Below are 25427 nucleotides of genomic sequence, written 5' to 3'. Positions count from 1 at the left end.
AATGATGATGCCCGTAATGATGTCCTCCACATGTATTTTAAACAATGAAATGAATGATACTCTTCTTTGGTTAATCTTGTTTAGATCTTAAAGTGAAAATTTTTGATTTTGTTATAATTTGTACAAGTGTGGAGAAATAAAACAAATTGAAACTGAAACTAAAGTTTTAGGGTTTCCTAATTGCGTTCATTCGTCCCATGATATCCGATTGGAGTCATACGGAATAGCAATGCATGGCAATCACGCAGAAAAAGCAAGCAAACAAAAAAAAAAGTTCAATAAGTAGGCTACATATTTCTGAAACATTTCAACCTGGGTCCCGTTGCATAAAACTTTTTTAGCAACCTTCAAAAAATTCAGGTTGGGATTTGCCCAACCTGAAAAATGCCTGTGTCTATATGAGACTATCAAAGGATGACTAATTATTTTCACCGAGGACCATAGTACACCAAGGGCCAATGTGAACGCTAGTGCGGTGTGAACCCAAGCAGAAAGTGAACTATGACCCAGACCGTGTGAAAACAGAAAATTCGTGTTTGCGGAAAATGGCATCGTCTAAAGACACCTGGATCAGAAGCTTTAATGTGTCAGAACCCACAAAACATGAAAAGGGTTTTACAGTATACAAGGTGACATATAGGGTGAGTTGATAGTACACTGTTCTGTGTTATTGATTCTCATTTATGTATTTTCTTCCCTTGAATTCATTCATAAAATGATTTAACTAACGCCAGTTCGATGGGGTGTTTACGTTTCTATTAAGTCCCATTCCTTCACTTTCGTGTCCGTTGTAAACTCCGGATGTACAGAGACACGGCACAGAAAAAAAAAAAAAGTGTGAGTGTGATTTTGACTGTGCGTGTACGTGGAGACTTCAGTTGGTTTGTTAATGGTCATCAAGTTGTTACTAAACCAAACTAACAGATGAGATGTACATATGATGTGTGAATGATATAGTTGCTGCGATTTGAATAATAACTGATACCTGCAGAACATGTTAGATGTTATTGAATTCTAGCATCATTGCCATGCATGCGAGTTCGTAGACTACGCAGACAGGTGTTATTATGTTGGCAACACTCGAGTACGTTAACATGGTTAACGTTAGTCTGTAACATTAGAATGTGGATGTTACTGAACCCAGTGCAGTGGCTATTTCTGCACCATCACACTTGCACTGCAAGTCCCAAGTTGCAGCATAAATGCAGCACAGCACAAAAACAGCACGCATTTCGCGACAAAAATAAAATGATTGGATCTACAACTGAAGACAAGAATTTAAAAAACTAGCGACATAGATTGTAGATACAAGCTGTAGATTAGGTTATGGTTATCAACATGGAAATGCATGTAATGGTAGGTGCGTGTGCATGGCTCACGTCATTGTACATGAATGAATGAATGAATGAATGAATGAATGAATGAATGAATGAATTGCTTTATTGTCCATAAAGGAAATTCTCTTTTCACTGTTTTTTTAACATATAGTCCACATAATGAACAAAAGAAAAAATTACAATTACGTATTACAAATTGACAAATTCATCATAGTTCAAAAATACATATTACATAACATATAATTCTGCTTGCCCAATGTATACATAAGGATGGCATATGAAATAAACCAAATATGGATAATATACAACTTGTAAATCAATTTTAACCAAAATATTCTGTATTATATAAAAACATAAAAAGAAAACTTTCAATAATTACTCATATATGTTTTCAGTTAAAGAAAAAAAAAATAATATAATCTTTAATTACAACATATGAGTTTAAATTACGAAAATATATATACATGGTGAGATGTATGTGTGTGCAATAGCATTTGAGAGTAATATGAGGTATAGTGTGAGTAAGGGTGGTATGTATTTTGTATGTGTGAGTGTGTGTATGGTTGCGCGTGTGTGTGTGTTTGTGTGAGTAAATTCTTCTTACACACAAATATTTCAGAATTACGTCATCAATGTAATGTTACAGCAATGTTACATCTGATACACCAAAAAAAAAAAAAAAGTAAAATTATCCATAGTTATTACGATCAATTAATATCTGGGTAAGGTATTCATGACGGGTGTGACACAGACCTTCGGACTTGCGCATTATAGAGATGTATGGTGTTAGGGATGAACGATTGCCTGAAACGGGTTTTCTGAGTACGTACTGTAGAACACACAAGCGAATACCTGAACGGTTGAAGGTAAAGTTTTCGTTGAGTGGGTGGGTGGGGTCCTGCATAATCTTCCGCAGTATGGAAGCAACTCTCTCTTGATAAACATACATGGTCACCCAACATGATAAATTCTACTATAAACTGTTTTGCCAGGTCTATCTAGGAAATCTATACCATAATAGACCATACCATGATGATTTGGTCATGCTCATTGTTAAATTGTAAGAAATGTTCTTGTTAGACCTTTTATTGTGACAAGTTACAATATGAAATTTGAACCTCATTTGCCATTTTTCTCTTCATCGTCCACTTGGTACTAATGTGTACAGTGAATCGCAAATATGATTAATGATTATGGTGCATGAATAAGATGTGAAAGATGTTGATTATTCCATTACGAAAATCATGTCCAGAATTTAATGCAACATGATTTTGCACAGCACTCACTAAAAGATCACTTTTAGAGGGGTTTAAATTTTACGTGAACTATATTTTCCAAAAACTGGAATGAATAATTTACATAATTTTGCAAAATTGGTAATTTTCAGGATATTGTGAATAGTTTGTGTTATTTTTGCTAGAAAATTCATCCTCTAAGTACGGAATTTAGAGCGACAAAAAACAAGCGTCCAGAAATACAATACACTCTAGCTACATGTGCATGTGTGATGTAAATTTATGCTCAAATCTTTGTGGAAAATAAAAATGGTCATGGAATGCTACAAGTGTTTTCTGAATGTAATTGTTTAATCAATTGATTCAGCATTACAGTAAATTATCTAAACATGCCTCTTGTTTTTCAAAGACTTACTAAGATACTACAATTAGTGTGTTTGATTATTTACTTTCATTTTCTCTTTTTTTTTTTAAAGATTATTCTAAAGAGCTCCCTAACAACCAATGGTAATAACACCTGCAGTTTAACATGACATTTGCTCGTATGATCATTTCGCAACATTTTGACGATTACCTGTCTGCCTCTGGTACTTTGACCTATTAACAGTCATTGTGTATATCTTTCCTTTGATTGTAGGCATTCAGGTTGGATAAACCAGAAGAAGTCATTGAGGTAGGCACTATTTACTTAAATAAAAATGGATTTTAGTAGCCTAGCCTTTTCATGCGTGTATCCCTATCCATGATATGCATTAATTTTGAATGTTCGCTAAAGACATTTTAGGTAATATTGATGTCTGGTTTTGCTTTTTTAAGCATAGCTTTCATCAAAAGTGCACAATTATATCATTTTTATTCATGATTTTCAGCGTAAAATGTAATTGATGGAATTAAGATTGATGCTGTAGATGCACAAGATGATGGTAGGATAACATAACAATTATTTTATCCTATAGATGGGTTAAGAAGTCTGTTCTTAACCATATAAAGGGAATACTCTAGGCTTTTGAAGTAAACATATACAGGAAGATTGATTTGGGGTATACATTAGTCAGTGCGAATTGGACAGATAATCTAAAAAAAAAATCCTCAGAATGGAAAATTAAGTGCAGCAATAGCATTAGGAAAATTATTTGATCTTTGTCATATTAGCCATCAGATGATATCATGCGTGACCCTGATATGTCTGTCTGTTCTTGAATTAATTCATACGTAACAGTGATTTGTAAATGAAATGAAAAATGGCTGTCTGATTTCGTCAGCCAAAACAGCATCTCCTTCAGAGAATTACAGAAAGGAGAGCTCTGTGTGCATCTGTAATAGATCAAGCAATATGGTATCAGAATTTGATAAGCATTTTTTAGCTATTTACTCACTTCTGCATCTAGCTCAATATCCTTTATACCTGTGACAATGATAGTTCACTGTGAAGAGGTACAGTGTTAAAGAGACTTTGAGAAGTTGGAGCAGTACTGTTGGCTCGAACATTTTCAAGAATTCTGATGTGCTTATGTTTTGTTATTATACATAATGTGCACTCACCCTTGGTGGCCCACTCTGATGTCTGAAATGTTCAACATATATCTAACAATAGGTCACCGTTTGGAAGCGCTACAATGACTTCAAGAAATTATATCAAGCATTGTCCCTCATCCACTACCATTTGAGAAGACCAGAGAAGTTTCCTGACTTTGCCAAGGCCAGGTTTTTTGGTAAGAAATTTATTATCATGTTCATTAGTCACCTATATTGTGGGTGTTTGAATGTGTGGTAGTTTCAGTATTTTGTTGCATTTTTTTCTTTCGTTTTTTATTTTCATTTTTTTTTTTGCTTACTCATTTGGAAAGAAAGATCTCTGTATTTGTGTGTGTGTGCCTGTATACAATGCTCAAGGTTAGAGGTGGCCCGGTGGCCCATTGACCCAGGGCCATCGGAAGTGAATGTCCAGCCATCATTGAATCGGGCCACCAAAATTTTCCAAGCGTGTGTGTACTTTGTTTTTCTCATCCAGAAAAGGCAGAATAACTCATGGTTTTGCAACTTCATGCACCTCAGCCAGATGTTGCACCAGGGGTTGCCAGATTGCTGCTACTCTTCTTATGGCCAAACTCAGTGTATTTTATGGCCAAATTCAGCCAAATTGAGTTTTTTCCCTCATGGCCAAATTTAACAACCAGAGTTTATTGATCTAAACAGTAGGTATACTTCAAGTTACCTGATGCTAACTATTTCATTTCATGAATACAGGTAGATGTAATATCATTTAAAAGTGGGGAAAAAATCATGTTTATCAAAGGCCTCAATACAATATCGAATGTGTCAGACTTAGTGAACTTAGGCACCGTACATGGTATATAAAGCCCTTTAATTATACCTCCCTATTCATAATAGTCATGGTTATTATTGTTTTAACGTCTTCTCAAATTACTTCATTTTTTGTGTTTGTCTCTCATGAAGCCCTTTATTATACCTGTTATTTTTTAACAGTTATCATGAATTGTAATTTTTTCAATGGTTTATTACATTATTCTATTTTCATTTATCTTATTAATTTTTTAAGGGCCACCACATTTCATTGTCATGCCACCAAAAGAAAAAAGAAGAAGAAGAAGAAATTTGATGATTTTAGTGGTCCAAATGAGCCACCATGAAAATAAGCTAATGTTGAGCCCTGATTATGAATATGCATACACAAACACATATGACATTAGACAAGCATTGCCCTGTATGCCATACTTATCTGTATTTTGTGATTTGCTGTCATTTTACATAACAATAAACTGTACGTTATCTTTAGAATATTAAATATCTTTCAAATTAAGGTAACAGCTTCTTTCGTTTGAGTTGATAAGGCAACTTTGTCACTGTAAAGTGTGCACATCAAAACTGGATCTTTTTTAAACATTAAGAAGCAAGACATTTAAACTCTCTAGAAGTGGATTTGTCTTGACCCCATTACTCATCTGGGACAAATGACAATTTAGCAAACCAGCTTTCTGAATGTTATATAAAGGGTGAGTTCATTCTCATTAGCATGTTGGACCACAAAATGACTTAGAGAGAAATTCTACAATGCTATTCGGCAGCCATGACTTTCTGTTCAATCTCTGTTGATGCAGGAAGCAATGTAAATGGACTTTGTCCAGGAAGGCAATTAAATCATTAGTATGGCTTGTCTTTTCAGTTTCATACTGCATGGTAAGGTATTGCATTTGAAATTGAAGGTGGGTCCAAGAGTTAGTTTAACCTACAGCGTACTGTATACGCCGAATATTTCGCGAGGTTTTTATTTTCGCGAATTTCGCGAGCCAGGTGGTGTTCGCGAAATTAAAGACACATGAAAATATTGACTCTGATCCCGATGTGGATGAGACGTACGCGTGTACATTTCTCCATTCAGTACAATACTCCACGATCGCGAATTTAACCACTCGCGAAATCATCAGGAATTTCCGATTCGCGAAAATTTAGACTCGCGAAATATATGGCGTATACAGTATTTATCTTTGCAGGGTGTCCTCCTAACATAATGATCAATGTTTGTTCTTCCAAGACAAAACTATATCTGTAGTGTTCTATATTGAGTGAAAAAGAAAAAGGGGTTGTAATGCTTAGTTTGCGTCAGGTTCTCCATATGTCATGGTGGGGATGAGAAAACAGTGACCAAAACAAAGAACAAAATTGGGAGATCAAATAATGAATATATGTCTTGCACAGTTGTGAACCTATTGTCCAATTCTTTCATTCCCCAAGCATGCAATACCTGTAATATGTCATGGTAGAGATACGGAAACGTAGACCAAACAAGGAAATCAAATGCAGCAGTGAATGTCCATCTTGCACAGTTATGAACCTAATGTCTGATTCAATCATCCTCTAGGTGTATAATAACATGTTCACTTTTGACAGTGTACTGCTGGAACATGCTGGCTAAGTACACCCCCTTCAGATGACAATGGTACCTGCTGATCTTCTCCCTTTGGAAACTTGTGCACTTTGGAGATGTGTACTGATTGTGCTCTTTTTTTCTCAAACTATGTTTCAGGGAGATTTGAGGAGAGTGTCATTGAAGAGAGGAGGCAGAGTGCTCTGAGACTTCTGGAATTCACAGTCAAAGTACCTCCCCTGGCCAAAGCTAATCAGTTTGTGGAGTTTTTCAAGGTAAAGTTTTAAGTGATCATTGTAACTACATAGATTGCACTTTTCACACCTTTTCATGTCACATCACCTGTGCACTTTTCTGTGACTGTGAATGTTTGTGATCTAGACAAATGATTATAGTAACGTGCTCAAGGTTAAGTGACAGCATGAGGCTTCTGTTATGTTTGTGCTGACATAAGATGAACCTTACTGTGTGTAAGTATGCATTACATGCAGCAATATTGGTAATTATAAAATTGAAAGATGGTTATGTATTGATGCTTAGACAAGTTAACCTCCTGTTGCACAGAAATGCACAATGCTTTGTGATTGTTTTTCCACTGTTGGCATGCCTTTTAGTCAGGAAAAGAAGTCATTTGTGACCGGCGACAACAGTTTCAGGCAAAAGTCGGGAATTTTGAAAATTCATTTTTTCACTGAATCACATTGCCCATTTCCTAAGCTTTGCATTGATATAAAACACTTGTATTCTTTGGCACCATAAGTTGGCATAGAAAGAGAAATAAAATGCACTTTTTAAGTCGTTAGCCTGACAAATTTGTGAGAAAACAGGCTTTGAAGATTCACCTCTTTCACGAAGACAATGTCCAAGCCGCGATGCGAGGGGAGAATCACTCATCCGTACAATGGTGCCAATCGATGTTAAGCTCCACCTCTAGCAACCACATCGCCTTCTGATTGGCTCACTGAGAGAGTCAAATTTCCCGGGCACCTTCCTCGGAGCTCAGCGTATGGAGCCGAAAAACAATGCGTTTCGCTCGGGTTTGTTTACCAGTATGTCTTTCAAGATGGCGAATACGATAATTGCATGTATGGTGTACATGTACATTATGTATGGTGCACGCATTACGCAATGGCATTAACAAGCCATGACCGTGTGCATGTAACAGGAGCGGTGGCGAATCCACACATTTACAATTCACGTTTTCATTGTGGTTGATTTGTCTTTATATCATTAGCGACCCTTTTGAAGGCAGAAAATTGCTAGTGCGGGCAAGGGTCACGCTTCCTGTTTGTTTTGCTTTTACAAGATATGCATATGTTGCTTTGTTCGGTGGTGCTAATTAAATTAAAACAAATAAACAAACAAACACGACTCGTTAGTTTGGTGCGATCTTGACGTGTGGTATTTGAATATAAATTGGTCACATGTGACCGCTCCTTTCCTCTCATCTACCTTCCATTGAGTCAGTCTGCTGTCATAATTTTTGCTACGTGTACAAGTAGACAAATTTGAGAATATTTAGTTTTCTTTTCACACGATTATGTCATGCTACATGATTTTTGTTTCACTTCCGTTGTCGAACATTGCGGTGGAATAGTTTGGATAGAAAGCCAAACAGAGCACGCACTACAGAGCAAGCGTAAACCACTATAGCAAGAACAATGGAGCATGTAATCGTGCACGCGTGGACAAAGCATTCCCCAAACGCTGCAACTGTCTTCGAAAGCCGAATTATGTAAATGTATGCAACGCACCAGCCAATCGCATGCGAGACCCTGCGCCGTAGCAACACTGGGGATATTGGCGCAGCGTTCGAAAGAAGCTCGAAACTGACGAGTGTGATCCAACATAGGGTGCTTAAAATTCCATTTTCGATAGGAAAAACTTAGTCATATGCTATGAAATTTAGTGTAGATGTAGACAACATATCAAAGATTTGATTTCTGCAAAACACCTAAATCGACAAAAATAATGGTCAAAATCTTTTTACCCCGCCTAGGAGGGAATTTGCTCTTGCGACTTTTGCCTGAAACCGTTGTCGCGGGTCACATTTGGTCATTTTGAAGGGAAGAGTACTTGGAAGACAGAGAACAGCATACTTCTTGTTTTCCTACTTTATGGTTGAGGTAAGAATGCACATTTTGTTTTCCCTTGTTTATAGGGAGGAGAGTCTGTCACAAGAAGAAAGGTTTCAGAGACTGATGCCATTCTCCAGCCCCAGGTCATTCATGCTCGAGCGCAAGACAGCTCTTCAGTGGCCCAGGGAGCGAGCAAAACCACAACCTCATCCGTGGTAGTGGCGTCCATTCCCCGAACTGGTGGCGAGGGGCAGGAAAACCAGACAGAGGTGCCCCCAGCACCCAGCCAAAGTCAAGGGGACGAGCTGGGTGGGGTCTGGCTCCACCGGCAGATGGAGGATGACCTGGGGATGGAGGGCAAGGAGGAGCAGAAGGAGGGGGCCGACACCTACGATGATAGCGAAGACGACAGCAGAACCACCTTTAGTGAGGACTCCATGCCTAGCACCCCCCTTCCTCAGCTGGAGGACCTGACCTTGTTTGATCCGTTGTCCAATGATGGTGAGAGCACAGATTTAAGCACAGATTTAAGCAGCAGATTCCTAAACTTAACTGTGATGGTCCTACCAAATCAACATCTTGTTGATACTTTACATAAGCAGCTCACTGATGGTAATAGCTATAGTAGAATTGGAATTGATAAGTATAGAATAGTCAAAATATGCCTGTCAAAATTAGTACTGTAAGGGTTGTATTCACAAAGAAAGAGATGACTATGTGATCCCAAGTTCAAAGATAAGAGTCAGAATGCTGTGTGAAGTCAGTTGTCATGGTTGTCATGGTTGTCGTTTTTGTATCTCTCTCTCTCTTGTGCCTGTGTCTTGTTGAACCTGAATTTGATTGATTTTTAAGGGATGTACACTCTATCAAGCATCATTTTTGTTTGTGATACTGTAATATCGTCGCCGGTCACACAAACCGACAAATCCCTCAGGTTTGCGTAAGAATGACAATTCGAGAAAATCGCGTTTGAAGTTAACCCATTTTTGACTTATGGTTGCTACACTTTCATGTCTATAATTTCCAATTATTTTTGTAGTACATCAGACTTCAATTCTTGCTCTAACTTGTGAAGTTTTTATCGAATTGTATTGTTAACAAATAAGCGGGAAATCGTCAAAGAGCTGCATGCATGTATTTTCGGTCTGCAGAGAACGTTGTCATTTTCCATGTGTGTCCATATGTACATGTACATTGAGCATTGTCATTGTCAACGCATGTATTACATAGTACGCGCACTGTGCGCGCGGTCAATGAACTGTTAAATCTCAAAAACTACACGCAAGTCAATGCGCACTGATTCGTCGGTTCAGTGACCGCGCGTACTAGTACGCGCGGTCACCGAACCGTCAAATCGCCTGATTGTTTAACACACGCGTCTATGGGGAAAACAAATAATTTTCACAAATGGAATTACATACTTCTACAAAAGTGATAACTACGTAAAAATTACACCGAATTACACACTGAGAATTTCAGAATATGTAGTATGGAATGTCTACTATCAAAATTATTGAAAATCTCAAAATCGAAAATTTGACCCAAAATCGAGTGATTCGTCGGTTCGTGTGACCGGCGACGATATGACATTTCTATTCAAAATGCCTTGCCATCACCATCTAATGATGTTGTTGTTGTTTTTTTTTATTTTTTAGAGAGATGGAGGTTTGCTGCTGTTCAAAGTATGTTTGTTTTGAATGAAGGCTTTATTATGCATTCTCTGCAGCTCCAGCTAGCTTGGAGTCGAACACACTGCCACACTCAAATAGCTGGTTGTTCCAGGCTATGGACATTTGTGCTGAAATAAATGGTGACTCTCCTGACCTGGAGTCAACACCGGGGTCATCCACTCCTTCGGACAGCATAGTGAATGGTTCAACGGACAGCGGCATTCCTGTGAGTGTAACGCCATCTCTCCCGTCCAGCGAGTCCTACTCGACTTTCTCATCGGCAAGCAGCGTGCCAGCAAGCCGAAGCAGCCACAGCTCACTGGCCAGGGCTTACCTCAACTCCTTGCGAGCCCAGCAGGCAGCCGACGAGGATGCCAGAGTTCTTGATGCGGGCAGCGTCGCGTCGGGGAGTGGCAAATCCGGGCGGAGCCGCCATGTGTCCAGTGACAGCATCACCAAATGGGACATGAGTGGGCAGGATGATTACCTCTACCAGGCAGCCGAGAAGATCAGCCTAGCTCTGGATAATCAGAGCATTGGCAACTACCAGGCATCCTTTGATGCCTACAAAGCGGGCGTGGCAGTCCTCCTGAAGGGTGTTGTGGGTCAGTACCAACCCTTTCTGTTCTGATCACCAATGTTGTGGTATTCGTCATCAGCACTTATAATCATGTTTGGACAAGGTGGATAGTTTATGATTAGTTACATCTTTGGTAACAGTACAAGCTCTTGAAATGGTTGAGGAGCAGATATCACAGTCCATATAATTGGGTTCCACATTATTTCACCCTATGTGTAGTAAATAGTCATACACAGGAGGTGCAAAGCAAACTTGAAGTCCATTGTTTGAATTGATATAATGGCTTATGCACAAAGAAAAAAAAAAGGAAACTAAATTGTATACAAAATTTAGTTTGAGACAGTTATAGACCTACATTAGTCAGAGAATTATTTCTCTTTTTTGAGATGAATTTTTCCAAGCCAAACCAGTTAGTTCTGAACATATTAAAGGAAATGCCTGATTTCTTGGCCTTTGGCCTTAGCAGCTGCATGTATAATGAAAGTTGGAAAGCCAATGAATATTTCATCCTTCAAGAGTATTCCATATAGGGAAGGACTTATAAGGTAGTGTGATTGTTGGAAAGAGCTGGTCATTGCCAGGAATAAATGTGTGCCTCACTGTCATGTCGTGCTGTATGTGTTCTTCTATTCCCAGATGATAAGAGCAAGACTCGGAGAGAGGCGGTGAGGAAGAAGACAGCCCAGTATCTGATGAAAGCAGAGGACATCTACAACAAGTATCTCTCAGTAGAGGCGTCCAATGCCAGGCGATGGGAGGTGAGATCAGTTACCTCCTCAAATAAAGTGTGTTGACCCCATACAGAAGAGAGTCGAAAGGTCAAAGAATCAAATACACTACACAAAACTACATGAAGTTTACTTTCCAATAACTTCTAGAAGTTTGAGGATGTGTTCACACCACAGACAAAACTGATGCACAGTTTCATTGATGGTAATGTGCCCATACTTTTGAGCTCTCATAGGAATGCGCAAGTGTGTACAAAAGAATGCACAATGTGCATAAACATCATGAATGAATATATTATCACCTCACCAACTTTTTGAGGTTTTAGACGCACTCAAAACTATGCCTAGTTTCACAAGAAGTACAGAATTTTCCAAGTGCACGGGAAGTTTCGCTGGTATCTCACACTGCAAACTGCATGAATCAAAATACCGGGTCATGAAATTATGCATAGTTTCATGTAGTGTGACTGTGCCTTGTGTGTTACCTCTTAAAGTTATATTTCAAATGCACTCTGTGCAAGTCTGGTAGAAATAATGAGTAATTGCCCTTAGACCCAGCACCATTTAACTAACAACCACAAATTGTCACAACAAACATACCAGATCCACAAAATTTGAGATCTAGTTTTCAGCATACTTCTGATAATACAGTAGTCTCCGCTAAATAGGGTAGTTTCTGGCAGAGTATTTCGTACCCGAATAAGTGGAGAGTACTGTGCTACTGTTTATTTGATCTTTCATTCAGATCATAAGTACTCTTTCTTCACTTTCTGTCCCTCATCTTTTGACTTCCCCCTGAAGTCAGAGAAGGTCATGATGGAAGTTGACCCCTCCTCGGCCCATCTCAGAGGGTCTACGGATGAGCTGAAGAACTTCAAAGTCCTTGGTTGCATCAACTCGGTCCTTCTAGTGCTGGACATGTCAACCTACCAGTCTTTCATTATAAAAGTAAGCAGATCATGTACCACCATTTCACAAGCATTTTTGATCAAACAAAACACTTGTTTGTTTGTTTGTTTGTTTGTTTAAGTATTGATATTAGTAGTAGTAGAAGGTAACTATCTTTAAGTGTGTGTGGTTTTTTTTTTTAACTCTAAGTTATGTGTAAAGTGTAAATCATCGACGGCATTTCATGAATGCAGCAGACTATGCTAATTTTATATGCGTGTCAATCTCTTTAGTCCCATGTATGACTACATGTGTTCTGCTGATGTGATGCCTATGTTGTATGATGAACAGCCTATATTTTGGCACAAGGCAGATTGTGTTGTAACTGGCTTACATGTATACTATGAAGAAATCTCTCGATATTGGATAGCAAATGAACCTAAACACTTACTTGGTTCCTCTTATTATTCTATTCTCAACAGTCCCTGAGCAAATGCAGCATTCCAAATGAGAAGGTGACAACCCGTGTTCCTGCATTCTGCCCGTACATGGTGCGGCTGTATCGCTATATCGAGACAGAAAGTACTATCTTCCTCCTCTTGGAGCATGCCACAGGGGGAAGGCTATGGGACTATGCAAGCCCCTACTTGCAGCAGGCCAAGGATTCAAAGCTCAGACAGGGGGTTGGTGAGAGCCTGAAAAGCAGCAGCACCAGTCGCCAAACACAGCGCTCGCGGTCGAGCAGCAGCATCAGTAGGAAGGGAGGGGGTGCGGGAATCTTGACCGCAGGAGATGAGGAGACATCGTCTGACCCAAAGACAATGATCAGTGGTGGGACTGAGTTGGGTGAGTTGACCCAAAGTGCACAGGAGCATGAAGTCAGTGATGATGCAGCCTTTGTTGGAAGCCTTGATGAGAAGCTAACCACACCCTCTGACATTGCCAGTAGCTATGTTAATTTGCTGGATGCTTGTGGTGAAAAGGTGGACAGTGGTAGTGCCTTCATTGATGAGGATGTGAACCCAAAGCGATTGTCCGATGCCAACCTTAATGATCTGGTGAATGAGAGCTCAAACTATGATTTTAATGTGAGCCTATCTGTTTCCCAAAGTGAGAATGTTCCAAATGACGATAGTATATTCATGAGCGATACTCAAGTGGAGGAGGATGAATTCAACATTCACAGGGCAGGCTGGTCCACACCAAACAAGACAGAGTTTCCTTGCATTTCGGAGATAACATCAAACAGCCAACCTCCTTCCATGGCATTATTCAGCATCGACAGCATTGAAAGCCCTAATGAGTTCAACGTCAGCGAGATGGGTGATTCTTCAGTCTTTGGCTTTGACTCCAGTTCTCAAAGTGAGCCAAAGTTGGAGAAGGGGCATAATGTGATCCCAGAGGATGTTTCTCAGGACAGCGCTGACAGGCAGAGCAGCAGGGGAACTGCAGACTTGGATCCAAACAAAGTGGTATCTGAAGCCTTAGCTGTAGTTCAAGAAGTGGAGCACATGCGGGAACAGGATGCAGAGATGGAGGCTAGTGGATTGCTGACTGGAATGCAGGAAGACTCCCTTTCAAATCTTATCGGTGAAACCAACGCAAGTGCAGAAGCAAAGACATTTGGAGGAAAAGGAGCATTTCTAGACACCAGAGGATTTGGGGTCTTTAAGGAGGAGGAGACAGCACCAGGTGTGGACTTGGCTGAATTCTTTGAGTCAGAAGGAGGTGAAAGCAAATCCAGAACACATTCGTGTCCTCCAGAGCCTGGCATTGTGTCTGGCAAGCCAAGTTTCACAGGAGGTGTGCATCGTCGACACTTGGAACACAGTGCGAGCATGTTTGAAATCTTGCCTTCAGGCAGCAGGGGACAACAGCAACAATCTCTTGGCAGGTCACAGTCTGTGACCCAAGAATCTCACGAAAAGAATGACTGGAGTTCTCTCTTTAAAAGTGACCTGCCAGAAACCAAAGGTTTTGGGTTTGAGTCTGAGGAGAAGAAAGACTCCACACCAAGGCTGACCACGTCTGAAATTTGTGATGACGTCTTTGCTGCACACGACAGCGGGGGGTCTCAGGTGAACGATGTTGATTTGCTTAAACTACCAGATGTGCCTTCCCGTGTGGCACCCAACGTAAGTGATGAACCAGAAAGGACTTCTGATTCACCAAGTGAGGAAGATCAGGTTTATGGACTGTCCCGACAAAACCCAGATGGAGCACCCTCTGAGGAACTTGATCTTGAAAGAAAAGCTAACAATTCTTCAAAAGACACTAAACCTCCATGCAGCACACCAAAGGAAGATGTTCATTTGCACATCAATCCATTTGACAGCGAAAGCCAGCTTGTACTGACAGAGAACAAGGGCCTTGAGTGCCCAACAACATATGTAAGTGTGAATCCAAAGGATGCAAACCCTCCTTCGACAGTCATCCTCAGAGATCAGTCCAGTTCTCCAGGAGGCTCTGCCCAGTCAACACCAAAGCACACCTTCAAAGCCATCGATACCAGCCCTCAGAACTCGGCCGCTGTGCATTCATCCAAATTCATGAGTGGCCTGGAGACTGATGCCAACGCTTCAGGAATAATGGCTCACACTAGATCTCTTGAAAATAGAGTAAAAGGAAGAGCGGACTCTGACAACAGGACTTCAGACGGCACGCATTCCAACCCTCAGTCAGACCAGGGAGGTGGAAGAAATCCACCTCCCTGGTCAGACATAGACATGGACAAGACACCGACACACTCCCGCACCTCAACTCTTGGAGCAGAGGGAGCGGGTAAGCAGGAGACAGGTCTGCCTTCTCTGTCCAGGTTGTTTTCTTACCTTGATGACGTGCAACGAGCGAGGTCAGAGAGCGGTGCTACCACACTTCCAGAGTCATGCATCCGTATCTGGGCTTCAGAGATCTTGGTGGCGCTCAGAACACTGCATGCTGCTGGGATTGTATGCAGGTAGGAAAATTTTTTAATCAAGACCTTTTTTTTTCTTTTTTTTCCCATATCCCCATTGTAAAGAAAGCAAGCAGGCACATGAATTTCACCAGTTTTCAGAGAAGGTAACTGTGCGTGGGCTCGTATTAGAAGTTTTGCAGTCATCCTGGCAGAGCATTCTATCAAATGAACAATTTAGCCCCTGCTTTGGTCAATAAAGGGATGTTGACATGCAAAACCCAGAATCTGTTGTTTATGCAGGGGAAACTTCAGTCCTTGTGCATTGCAAAAAGATCTCATTCTATATTTATAAGCCTATTGAATATGTTATCAACCTAAGTGGTATCCTGTTATTTTGTATTTCTTAAAGTAGTAATATTCCCAAAAGAAGCAATGCTATTTCTGAAAACGTGTCCTTGTGATATGTACTTTCAAGAGAAAAGCTATTTTTTTTTTTTAGTTGAGTTGAGTTGAGTTGAGTTGAAAAGAATTGTGTTAACAGGGAGTGATTCTACTGGCTACTACAGTAGTGAACCTGCCACAACACCCAACATCTGTCACATCTGTTAGAAATCATCCTGATCCATTTGTAAATATTAAGGACAACATAAATCATTATTTTTCAATTGGCCAGCATAGCAAGAAAGCTGTTTGATTACCAAGGTAGGTATGTAAGGTTGAAGTGTCTTGTCACTTTAATTGCTTTGCAGTTCCGGTGTGCACAGTGATGCACAGTAGAATGTGCATATATGATGTTATCAAAATGAATTAGTTCATGGAGCCATGATTGCGGAGCTCCTCCGTACATAGCAAAGTGAAAGTCATAGTCATTTAAGAAGCAGAATGACCTGGAACAAATTGCACCATGAAGTAGATTCCTAGAGGACTTTAACAGCACTGAAATAATTATTTTTTTTTCTTATTTACATTGTTATTTCAGTATGTCCTCTGTCATTGAACGTACAAAGTGTATAAGCATGAATGCACAAGGCACTTTCACATCTTGTGATTTCTTGATCCATTTCATGATGGCTGTGACATACTGCATAATGGTTACATTGAGTTTCAAATCTAACATGAGGATTGACCAAGAATTTTCTGTGTTAATTGAACAGTCCCCCTCCCCCCCCCCCCCCCATGTTAGCATAATGGAATAGGAGGTATGAATCTTGCAAAATGCACAAAATTGAAATTGGCACAAAATCCTCATGAAAGCCCAGGCAGTGTACCAGTTTTGTTGTATCTGTAGAATGTGTGTTGCTGTATTGTTGAATTCCTTTTTTCTTCAACAGACATATTGACTGTGAGCGACTGTGTGCATTCTGAATCCATTTCTTTCTATCTTTTTTGTTTGTTTTTTTGACAGCTGTGACCCATTGTAATTATACTGCATGCCTGTGGATTTCAATACGGCTCATACATTGTGCATGTACACTTCACACGCCCTTCCTCCTCCTCCTCCTCTCCTCCTAAAAACCTCAGAGACCTCAACCCGTGCAACATTCTCCTTACCGAGGGTGGCCACATCCGCTTGACCTACTTCTGCCAGTGGAAGTGGGTCAGCAGAGAAAGCAACCAAGATGCTGTCAAGCGCCTCTACGTTGCTCCAGAGGCCCGGGGAATCTTCCAGCCGGGGCCAGCGTGTGATTGGTGGAGCTATGGGGCTATCCTGTTCGAACTCCTGACTGGCCAGGTATGGCATATAGAAGAGACATGATCAAGTTTCTGCTTGTACAATCTATCTTTTCATCTTTTCATACGACCAACTGCAGAAAGAGATGTTGTAGTTCAAACATTGTCATGTGTACTGTTGACACACTAAATCAGTGAAATAACAGGGGTTGTGGAATGGGGGGGGGGGTGGCTGCAGCCACTACACACACATGTCTTACTCTTTAATAAAAAATGGAAAAAGAAATGAGAAAAAATTATCACAAAAATCATGAAATCCATGACTGTCTGAGAGTGTTCAACTTAGAAATTCTTCTCATCAAAATGGTACATTGACCCTTGACCTCCATTGGCCCACAGACCCCAACAAGCAAATGCCCCCACTAAAGATGATGATGGGTACTTTTTTGTTGTACCCAACAGAAGTCTTTTGTTGACTTTTCTTGTCTTATTTTTTGTGGGGTGGAATACAGCTCATTGCCATTTGAGCAGCTAGACAGTGCTTGTGTAACAGTTTAATTTACTTTGAAGAAGAGGAAAACATAGTTTTCTTCAGTAATTCAATTATTTTTGTCTTTCTGGATATATCCTTATACCAAACTTCTTAATCATAATCAAACGTACATCAAATACATTATATACGTTTATGAACCTCCAAGACAAAGCTTCAAAACATGGATGTGAAATTTTGTGTCTTCAATTTTTGTACCAAAGTCTCTGTTCAGCTGTCATCCCAGTGGAATAAACAGCCATACACAGTTGCATATACCTGGTGACCACATATCGCCTGAAGCCAAGGCTCTTCTAACTCAGGTAAGAAGCGTTCAAGCGATGCTTTAGGGACCTTGCTTAATTTTCTCTCACAATCTTTCCTTCAATCTGTCTGTTTATCTTTTTATTATTCTCTCTCCTTCTTCTTCATCATTGTCTCTGTAGAATCTCTTTTAGTTTTATATTTCAATAGAAACTGCTGGAGAAGAAGAAAAAAAAATGCTACATATAGCCCCTCTCCTGCAACAACATTGATATAATGTCAGTGAAAACTATTGCATAGAATTGCAGAATTTTCCTAGTGGCATGGGGAAACATGGATGGTCTGATTGAATCAGTTTTTATTTGCTGCCCACTGGGGTACATTAAATATTTGAAACCACAATTGACGAATAGTGCCTGTCAGCCACGTGTCAACAGATGCGTGCATTGAAGTGTGCGTTCATCTGTAATGGTTAACTCCGGTCAAGATTCTGAGGCTGTGTGTGTACTTACATAATGTTCAGTGATAAAGCTGTGTCCAATTTGTTGTGGGAATTCTCGAATATGTCCAAACTGGACCAGCCTTTCCACTCCATGAATCCCTATGCTACAAGGTCTTCATTAACCCGTTGAGGACAGACTGATTTTTCTACAACAGGCATTTCCCATAGACACTTGCCCCAGTATACCCGGGACTCATCCTCAACGGGTTAACTGTAGTGCTAGATACCAGTCCAGGACAGTTGTGGGGTTTGCTAGCTGTCCAGTAGGTCAGTGAGAACAGAGTGACCTTTGTGCTGTTTGAGTGACTTTGTCCCTAGCGTTTTTATCAGTGAGGAAGGGCCTTTTGGAATTAAGATTGAATAATACCTCTTGTTACAGCTGCTGCAAGTGAATCCCTTTGAGCGGCTGGGAGGGAGTCACTCAGGAGCAGAGGATGTCAAATCTCACCCGTTCTTCAAAGGCGTCAACTGGTCCAATCTACTGGGCTAAACCAGGATCATCCTGCACCGCACGATGTACGCCTTAAGAGTTGAGAACGCTGAGAGCAAGCTTACCCCGGTCACTCGGAGCCCAGTGATGTCATCACGTATCTGTTGCTCGAAGGAAGCCATTGGTCTGTTCCCGATGGCTAACAAAGGTCAGTGTGCTCCATGGTGCTCATGTTATGTTCGCAAGAGCTGCAGAAATTGGACAAGCTTTCCTCAGCCATGTGGTGGCTGATGATGTCGCGTTGAAACCTGCCACTCAAAGGGGTCAGGAGCTAGGTCCTCTATCCTTTGCCACACACCTGTCCTCAATGTCTTTCCATCTCAAACCTCATGCCAAATTTAAGTGGAATATAGATATGTAGCATTTTCATTTGTTATATGTTTGTGTGTATTTGAGTGAGAATGATTAATAAGAAGTCTCACTTGATGTATTACATGATTCTGGAAGTCCTCTTTTGCTGACATTTTGTTATTTGGTTTGCTTTGTTTGGAAAATGTATTGCTTATCAGGCATCTCATCAAGGATAAGATATCTCTTGATCCAATTATTATATTTACTCACTTGGGTATTATCAATGATATCTCTCTTCATGGAATTATGCATGTTCAGAGATCAGGCAGCACACATGTATACATTGCAATATTTAAGACGTTATTTGTCAAAAACTTGTATGGTACATTGACATTATACATTGGCAAGCACAAACTGATCTCAGAAATGGTTGTAAATGTTGTATCTTTTGTGAGCGAGCAAGGCACAATCTTTATGTACCTGTGGGGGAAGTTGTTGAAATAAGCAGTAAGTAACAATTCTGTGATTGTAAACAAAGAAATCATTCAGCTAGACCTGTGTGGGTACACTTTTTATTTTCCCCTTTGATCTTTGACAGTCATGTTGCAAATGAGTCATGTTCCAAGTTTAACATAAACTACATTTTCAACCAGTCAGAATTCATTGTGTACAGCTGTAGGATACTGTGTCTTATGGTGACACAGAAAATCAAATGATCGACTTTTGTGCAGCAGGAATATGCAAAGTTGATATTAAATGCTGAAATAAGCCATTTCGTGTACAATGCATCTTGAAACTATAATTGTGGAGCCACACATAAATCCTCGACAAGTCATTTGTTTGCATTTTTGAAATGCCATCTTGATTCTTTGTCCGTTTGAGATGAATTGCCTTCTCATGCTTTTATATTCCTTGACTGTTTTGTTGAGTGCAAACTTTTATTGTCTTGTTCTTTTTCTTATTGAGGCACAGTACTTGATTTTTATTCATACTCAATCAGAGTATGCTGTTTTGAGAGAGATGGTTTGCATTTAAGGAATGAAAGACCCAGTATGTGTTCTTGTGTGATGCACTGCAAATCTAGTAGGGAATTCTGGATTTTCAACTACTGAATGGCAATGATATTGTCTTCTGAGGATTTGATGTAGAAGGCAAACATTTATTGCAGACTACTAGAATCTCATAGATTTCCGGGGAAATTTGCCAGTCATAGCACTATACAATTATCGATATGATGCCAAAATTATTGTTTCCTGCTCAGTGAAGTGGTCCACAAGAGACCTACTTTAGACAACTCAAATTCACCAATTTATATTGCCAGGAAATTAACTTCTGGAAAATAGGAAAAGTCATGAATGAGTTCATGTAGAGGAATAGCTGATGTCTTGCAGTAATCAAAAACCTGGTATGATGCAAAAATGGGAATGTACAGTGACATGATGCTTCAGATTATAAAATCGACTGCCCAAACCCAGATCTTATTTGACACATCAGTTGGTACAGTGCACCCCCATTATAACGAACATGGATTTGACGAAATTCCATTTACAATGAAGTAAAAATTTAGACTGTAACATTACTAGTACCAGCTCTATGTATTTTTATTATTTATTTGTTCAGTTATAACGAAATTGCGATATAACAAAAGAAAACTGCCGGTCCTGAGGACTTCTTTCAACGGGAGCCCACTGTACATGTACATTGTATGTCCTCTTTCATAGGGGATGACTTCAAGCATAGAGCTACAGTCATTCTTGTCTAAGCCAAATCTATTTGGACTGAAGAAGTAGCTACGACTCAGAGAAATTTCGACTTATTAGATTGAAATTGATCGAATATGAAGAGAAGATGACTTGAAGAGACCTTCGACTTAGGTGATTATTCGACTTATGCGAGGTCGACTTGAGCAAGGTTGACTGTATGTGAATTTCCACTCTCATAGTTGATTTGCCTTTTACTGCTTAATGTCTGTATGTCAAATCAAAGTGTATTTTCACTTGCGTGTAGGTTGGATTACATCTGATTTTTTTTTTCATTATTTTTTTTTTCATCTATCATATTTACCACATAAACATAAAGGCTTGATAAAATCATAATTGGCTGAAATAGTTCATAGTTGATTAGGTTTTACCAAAGGGAGCATTTAATCCTTATAGAGTAAGCAACCAAGGGACTAACAGCTATGAGTCCCCCTCTAAAAGACCATAATAAGCTAATTTTTGTTGAAAATTACAGCTAATTCTAGACATATAATCATAAAGGTTTCATTTCTTGTCCATAGGAAGCATAGAATAGTATTGTATGCTCTTTAACATTTCATAATGTGGTTTCTAAAGTATCTCGCAAAAAGTTAAAAGCTGAATCCTCACTTCAACCAATGCTATGCCATCCCTTTAAGGGGGAAGAAAGTTTATCTTCCAGCCCCTCCCAAGCAGTAACCCAAAGTCATGGAATTGTTCACCTACATTTTATTTCCATGGTATGCAAAGTTCATGTTGATATTTTGTCTGATATTTTATCATTGTTAATTTTCACTTTGTATTTCTCTGTCAACTCTCGCCTTTTTAATTTGTGCCTTCAAGCTTCTGTACTCGAGGCGTACATATGCACAAATTATGTTGTTATGTATTAATTGCATTTGCAGATTGATAATGAGTAATGCGGCAGTGACTAATGAATGATTACTGATAGTCAGATACAATTGTGGTGATGTGTTATCAAGTCATGCTCAAGAATTGATCATTTTATGCAGTTCGGTTGATCTGTACAGCAGCACTTAGTATCATTGATTTCTCAGTGGCCAAAAGATTGGTCATTTTTTCAGAAATATGTGTACCTTCATATCTATACTTTTATATTCTATATCAGCTGTGGTGATTTGCTGCAGCCTTGCTCTTCACACACTCTACAGAGAGCTGAATCCATCTCATGCTGCCAAGCACACAATGCTATTCAAGCCAATTGATGATAGGATCTGTAAGGTGATATGTGGGCACTAGAGGGCAGTATGTAAGATTGAAATGACATGTGCTGACAAATACATGAAGTATCATGATAATGTATAAGTCTACTATTCTTAACAGCATTTGATGGTGAAATTTCATGAAATCTTGATTTGAGTGTGGATTTCCAGTTTTTCTAAATTTATTGTGATTTACAATGACTTGGAAAAAAAAAAGAATTATCAAATGTGATGACCCTAATACTTTCATTGGGTACAGAAGATTATCACAATCTTAGTGGTTCATTCTTGCAGTATCTTCCAATGTAAATATCTTTGAATATTGGTTTGTTACATATACATATATGTAAGGGACTATTGTGACTCATATCTTGACACAAGTGGAGTCTATCGAACCATTCGACTGAAATAGGGAAAAAAATAACGCAGAGGAATGTTTGTGTCATGTAAACCCTGTCGTATTTTAAGTAGGAATTCTGCATACTGTATGTGCCAATCTGACTTGAACTATGATTTTCAGGTGATATGTGATGTAGGGCTTGTTTGAAAGAGAAAGGGGAAAAAAAGAACCTAATATCTTAATAATCATAACTTTCCAAATTAGCAAGTGGTGAAAATTTTGAATATGGTACATGTATGACATATTTGTGAGGCAATATTCATCTGTAATCACCCTATTCGCATCTACTTTTTGACTAAAAGCATTCTAATCTCACTTATTTCTCTGTTCATCTTCCCTGCCATGTTGGCACAAAAAAGTAGAAATTGCATGTATGTGGATAACTTGACATGAGAAAAAAAAAAAACAAACAAACATTGTAACCTTACTGATGTTATAGCGTAGTTTTGAAATATTTTTAAAATAGTGCAATAGGAAAAACATATCGCAAGAAAGATTCTGCATTTTAGACATTAAATCTGTATGACTTCTATCTCTCACAGCATAAGCTTTATTCAGTGTTACTTGCCATCATCTTCATGCTCTCATATTGTGATTCTTCCCCCCCCCCCCCCCTCCAGCTTGTAAAATCCTGTAATCATTAAATATGTTGTGTAGGAAATAGGGCAGCCTCAACATACTTCTGATAGTCTCTGTCAATGATTATTTGGATATTGCTTCTATCCAAATTAAGTGCTTGATGAATTGAAGAAGAAAATGGATTAATGATATGATGATGAGTGTGTATATGTTTGTATGAAAAAAAAAAAGATGTAAACAGGTAAGAAAATATCTGTACAATCTATATTTTTCATTCTGTGTCTACCATTGATGGGAAAATGACACCTGAATCTTTTGCAACTGCTTCATTATTAAAGATGTTTATTCATTGAGGAGTACTAGAGGCTGAAGCATATATGCAGTTTGAATGCACAGAACACTTCTGTATCAGTGTTGATTATATTGTCAGACTGTGAATTAATGTCAGTGTATGGATGAATGCTGGTGTACACAACAGTAAATTCCAGCAGAGAAAAATCTCTAAAATAATTTGTACAATCAAACTTTACAACTGAAGAGGGCTTAAGAAGGCCTTGAGTATATTAAGATGTTAAAAACACAGAATCTGGCATTTAGAAGGTATACAGAGCCATTTTCAATGTTAGAACATTGCGTGGTCGAAGGCTTACTGTGCACCACGTATTCTCCATGTATCAGGTATGTATGTGGCCATGAAGTCATTTAAGAGCCATGTTCAATGTTTGAAGTTGCGTTTGAGAGCCATATCCGGTGTTTGACATTCAGTGTTTGTAGTTGCATGCCCAAATTCTGACACCATTGCATCGTCTCCAGGGCTATCTATACAGATTATCATCAAGTGACTTGACCTATGATGGAGGTGATGACCTTACATAAGTTTTGTGAATTTCCTGCACAAAATGAATTTATTGGTGTATGAGAGAAAAATAATCAAATATAGGAATGTCAGATATAGCAGAAGAGATGCCACCAAATTGTCAAATTGTTGTGTGAAGCTATATTTCACTGCTACATCCCATGTCGATATATTATATTTGTCATGAACTTCTGTGAGCTTTAACATATCTCTTTAGCCAGATGATTAACAGGAAATCCTCTTCAGCCATAATGTATTTAAAGTCAACTGCATTGCATGATGTAGCTCATGGAGATTGTCATTGCACTTCACTCTCACTCTCCAAATGTAGGAAAATATTTTGAGGTCTGCAAGGAGCATGGTCTTTTAGCATTATACATGGTATAGATCTTACTGCATGATCTGCTTCCCATAATATCAAAATCTGGAGAAATGATAGTATTGAGTATAAAGAAAAGAAAAGCTGCCATCACCTCCAGAAGAAATCCATCATACAATTTCACAGATTAGCAAAATATGCTATTTGTTTTCTTAAAAGAAGTGAGTTCATTTTTGTTTGTTTGTTTGTTTGTTTGGTTTTTTTTTTTTTTTTTTTGCTTCCTGCAAATATATTGAGAGTCTCAACTGTGACGAAATGGAAAGGGGCCAGATATGGGCAATGGAAATGAATTCTTCTTCAGACTTTGCATTTTTAACACACTGGTTGTACTCATATCTATCCCTTTTTTTTCTTTTTTTACACTACCAGGTACAGTTACATGACTGTGATGACATTGGTGGATTCGAATTTGGTGTAACATATTTGTGTGTTTTGTTTAACAAATTTTGTTTTCAAATATTCATGAAATGTTACCAATATTGTGCATTATTATGCAATATTTTGTAAGAAAAGAGGGGAATAAAAACTCCTACTACAGCAAAATGCACAAACATATCTTGCAGAGAAATGATCATTTGTGCTTGTTGTCATAGTGCGGAAGATAAGTAAAAAGTGGCAAAATAAGTGTATTTTACTCTGTGTTGTGATGTGCAATTTGAATCAGTTGCTCTGTGCAAAGATTACATACAAAAGTGGAGGATTAATTTGATCTGTTCTGCTGTCAAATGTTTTGTGTGTTTCATTTCCATCTGAGAAGATGGCTGGATAGCCCATATTGAGCTGCGATAGCTGGTCTTCCACGGGGTCCAGTTGGATGTAAGGCGGGACCACTTCACCGGCATAAACACCGTGCATTTTCTTTGCGATGAAGAAATGAAGCGGGGTCTTTTACGTGCATGAGTTGTGATTCTCTCATACACGGGACCTCCATTTTATGTCCTATTCGAGGGACAGAGTGTTTTGCTTACTATATAAGGGGACGGTATGATTACACACAACATTGCTCAGTGGAACTCGGGAATCGAACCGGGGTCCTTTGGATCGTGAGGCAGACGCGCTACCGACTGAGCTAACTCACCGCCCTTGTTAAAGGTTTTCTTAGCTATGTCAGAGGATGCACTCTTTATCTTGCCTTTTGTATTAAGTTTTCTCTCCAAGTCACGAGACCGGTAGCAGCTAATTTCAGGAAAAGCTTAACATTTGAAT

General features: G+C 39.1%; 1 protein-coding gene across 1 annotated transcript; it reads left to right on the top strand.

Moving 5' to 3' along the window:
- Positions 1 to 545: 545 nt before the first annotated feature.
- On the top strand, positions 546 to 19233 carry LOC140228258 (ribosomal protein S6 kinase delta-1-like). Its single transcript, XM_072308489.1, has 12 exons — positions 546 to 641; positions 3210 to 3245; positions 4167 to 4284; positions 6618 to 6733; positions 8620 to 9037; positions 10263 to 10811; positions 11423 to 11544; positions 12316 to 12462; positions 12885 to 15358; positions 16820 to 17030; positions 17723 to 17821; positions 18644 to 19233. Exons 1-12 carry the CDS (start codon positions 546 to 548, stop codon positions 18752 to 18754), a joined length of 4497 nt encoding a protein of 1498 aa, XP_072164590.1. The 3' UTR covers positions 18755 to 19233.
- Positions 19234 to 25427: the final 6194 nt, after the last annotated feature.

This window comes from Diadema setosum, chromosome 1, assembly GCF_964275005.1.
Source record: "Diadema setosum chromosome 1, eeDiaSeto1, whole genome shotgun sequence".
NCBI lineage: Eukaryota > Metazoa > Echinodermata > Echinoidea > Diadematoida > Diadematidae > Diadema > Diadema setosum.
Note: the sequence above shows the minus strand (reverse complement) of the source record. Positions and strands in the feature narration are given on the sequence as shown.

Bases quoted from the DNA above. Each gene is read 5' to 3' on its own strand.
- LOC140228258 (XM_072308489.1), top strand. From the start codon at position 546: ATGGCATCGTCTAAAGACACCTGGATCAGAAGCTTTAATGTGTCAGAA. The intron at 9,038-10,262 runs GTGAGAGCACAG...CATTCTCTGCAG, and splicing joins TGATCCGTTGTCCAATGATG to CTCCAGCTAGCTTGGAGTCG. The intron at 12,463-12,884 runs GTAAGCAGATCA...TATTCTCAACAG, and splicing joins ACCAGTCTTTCATTATAAAA to TCCCTGAGCAAATGCAGCAT.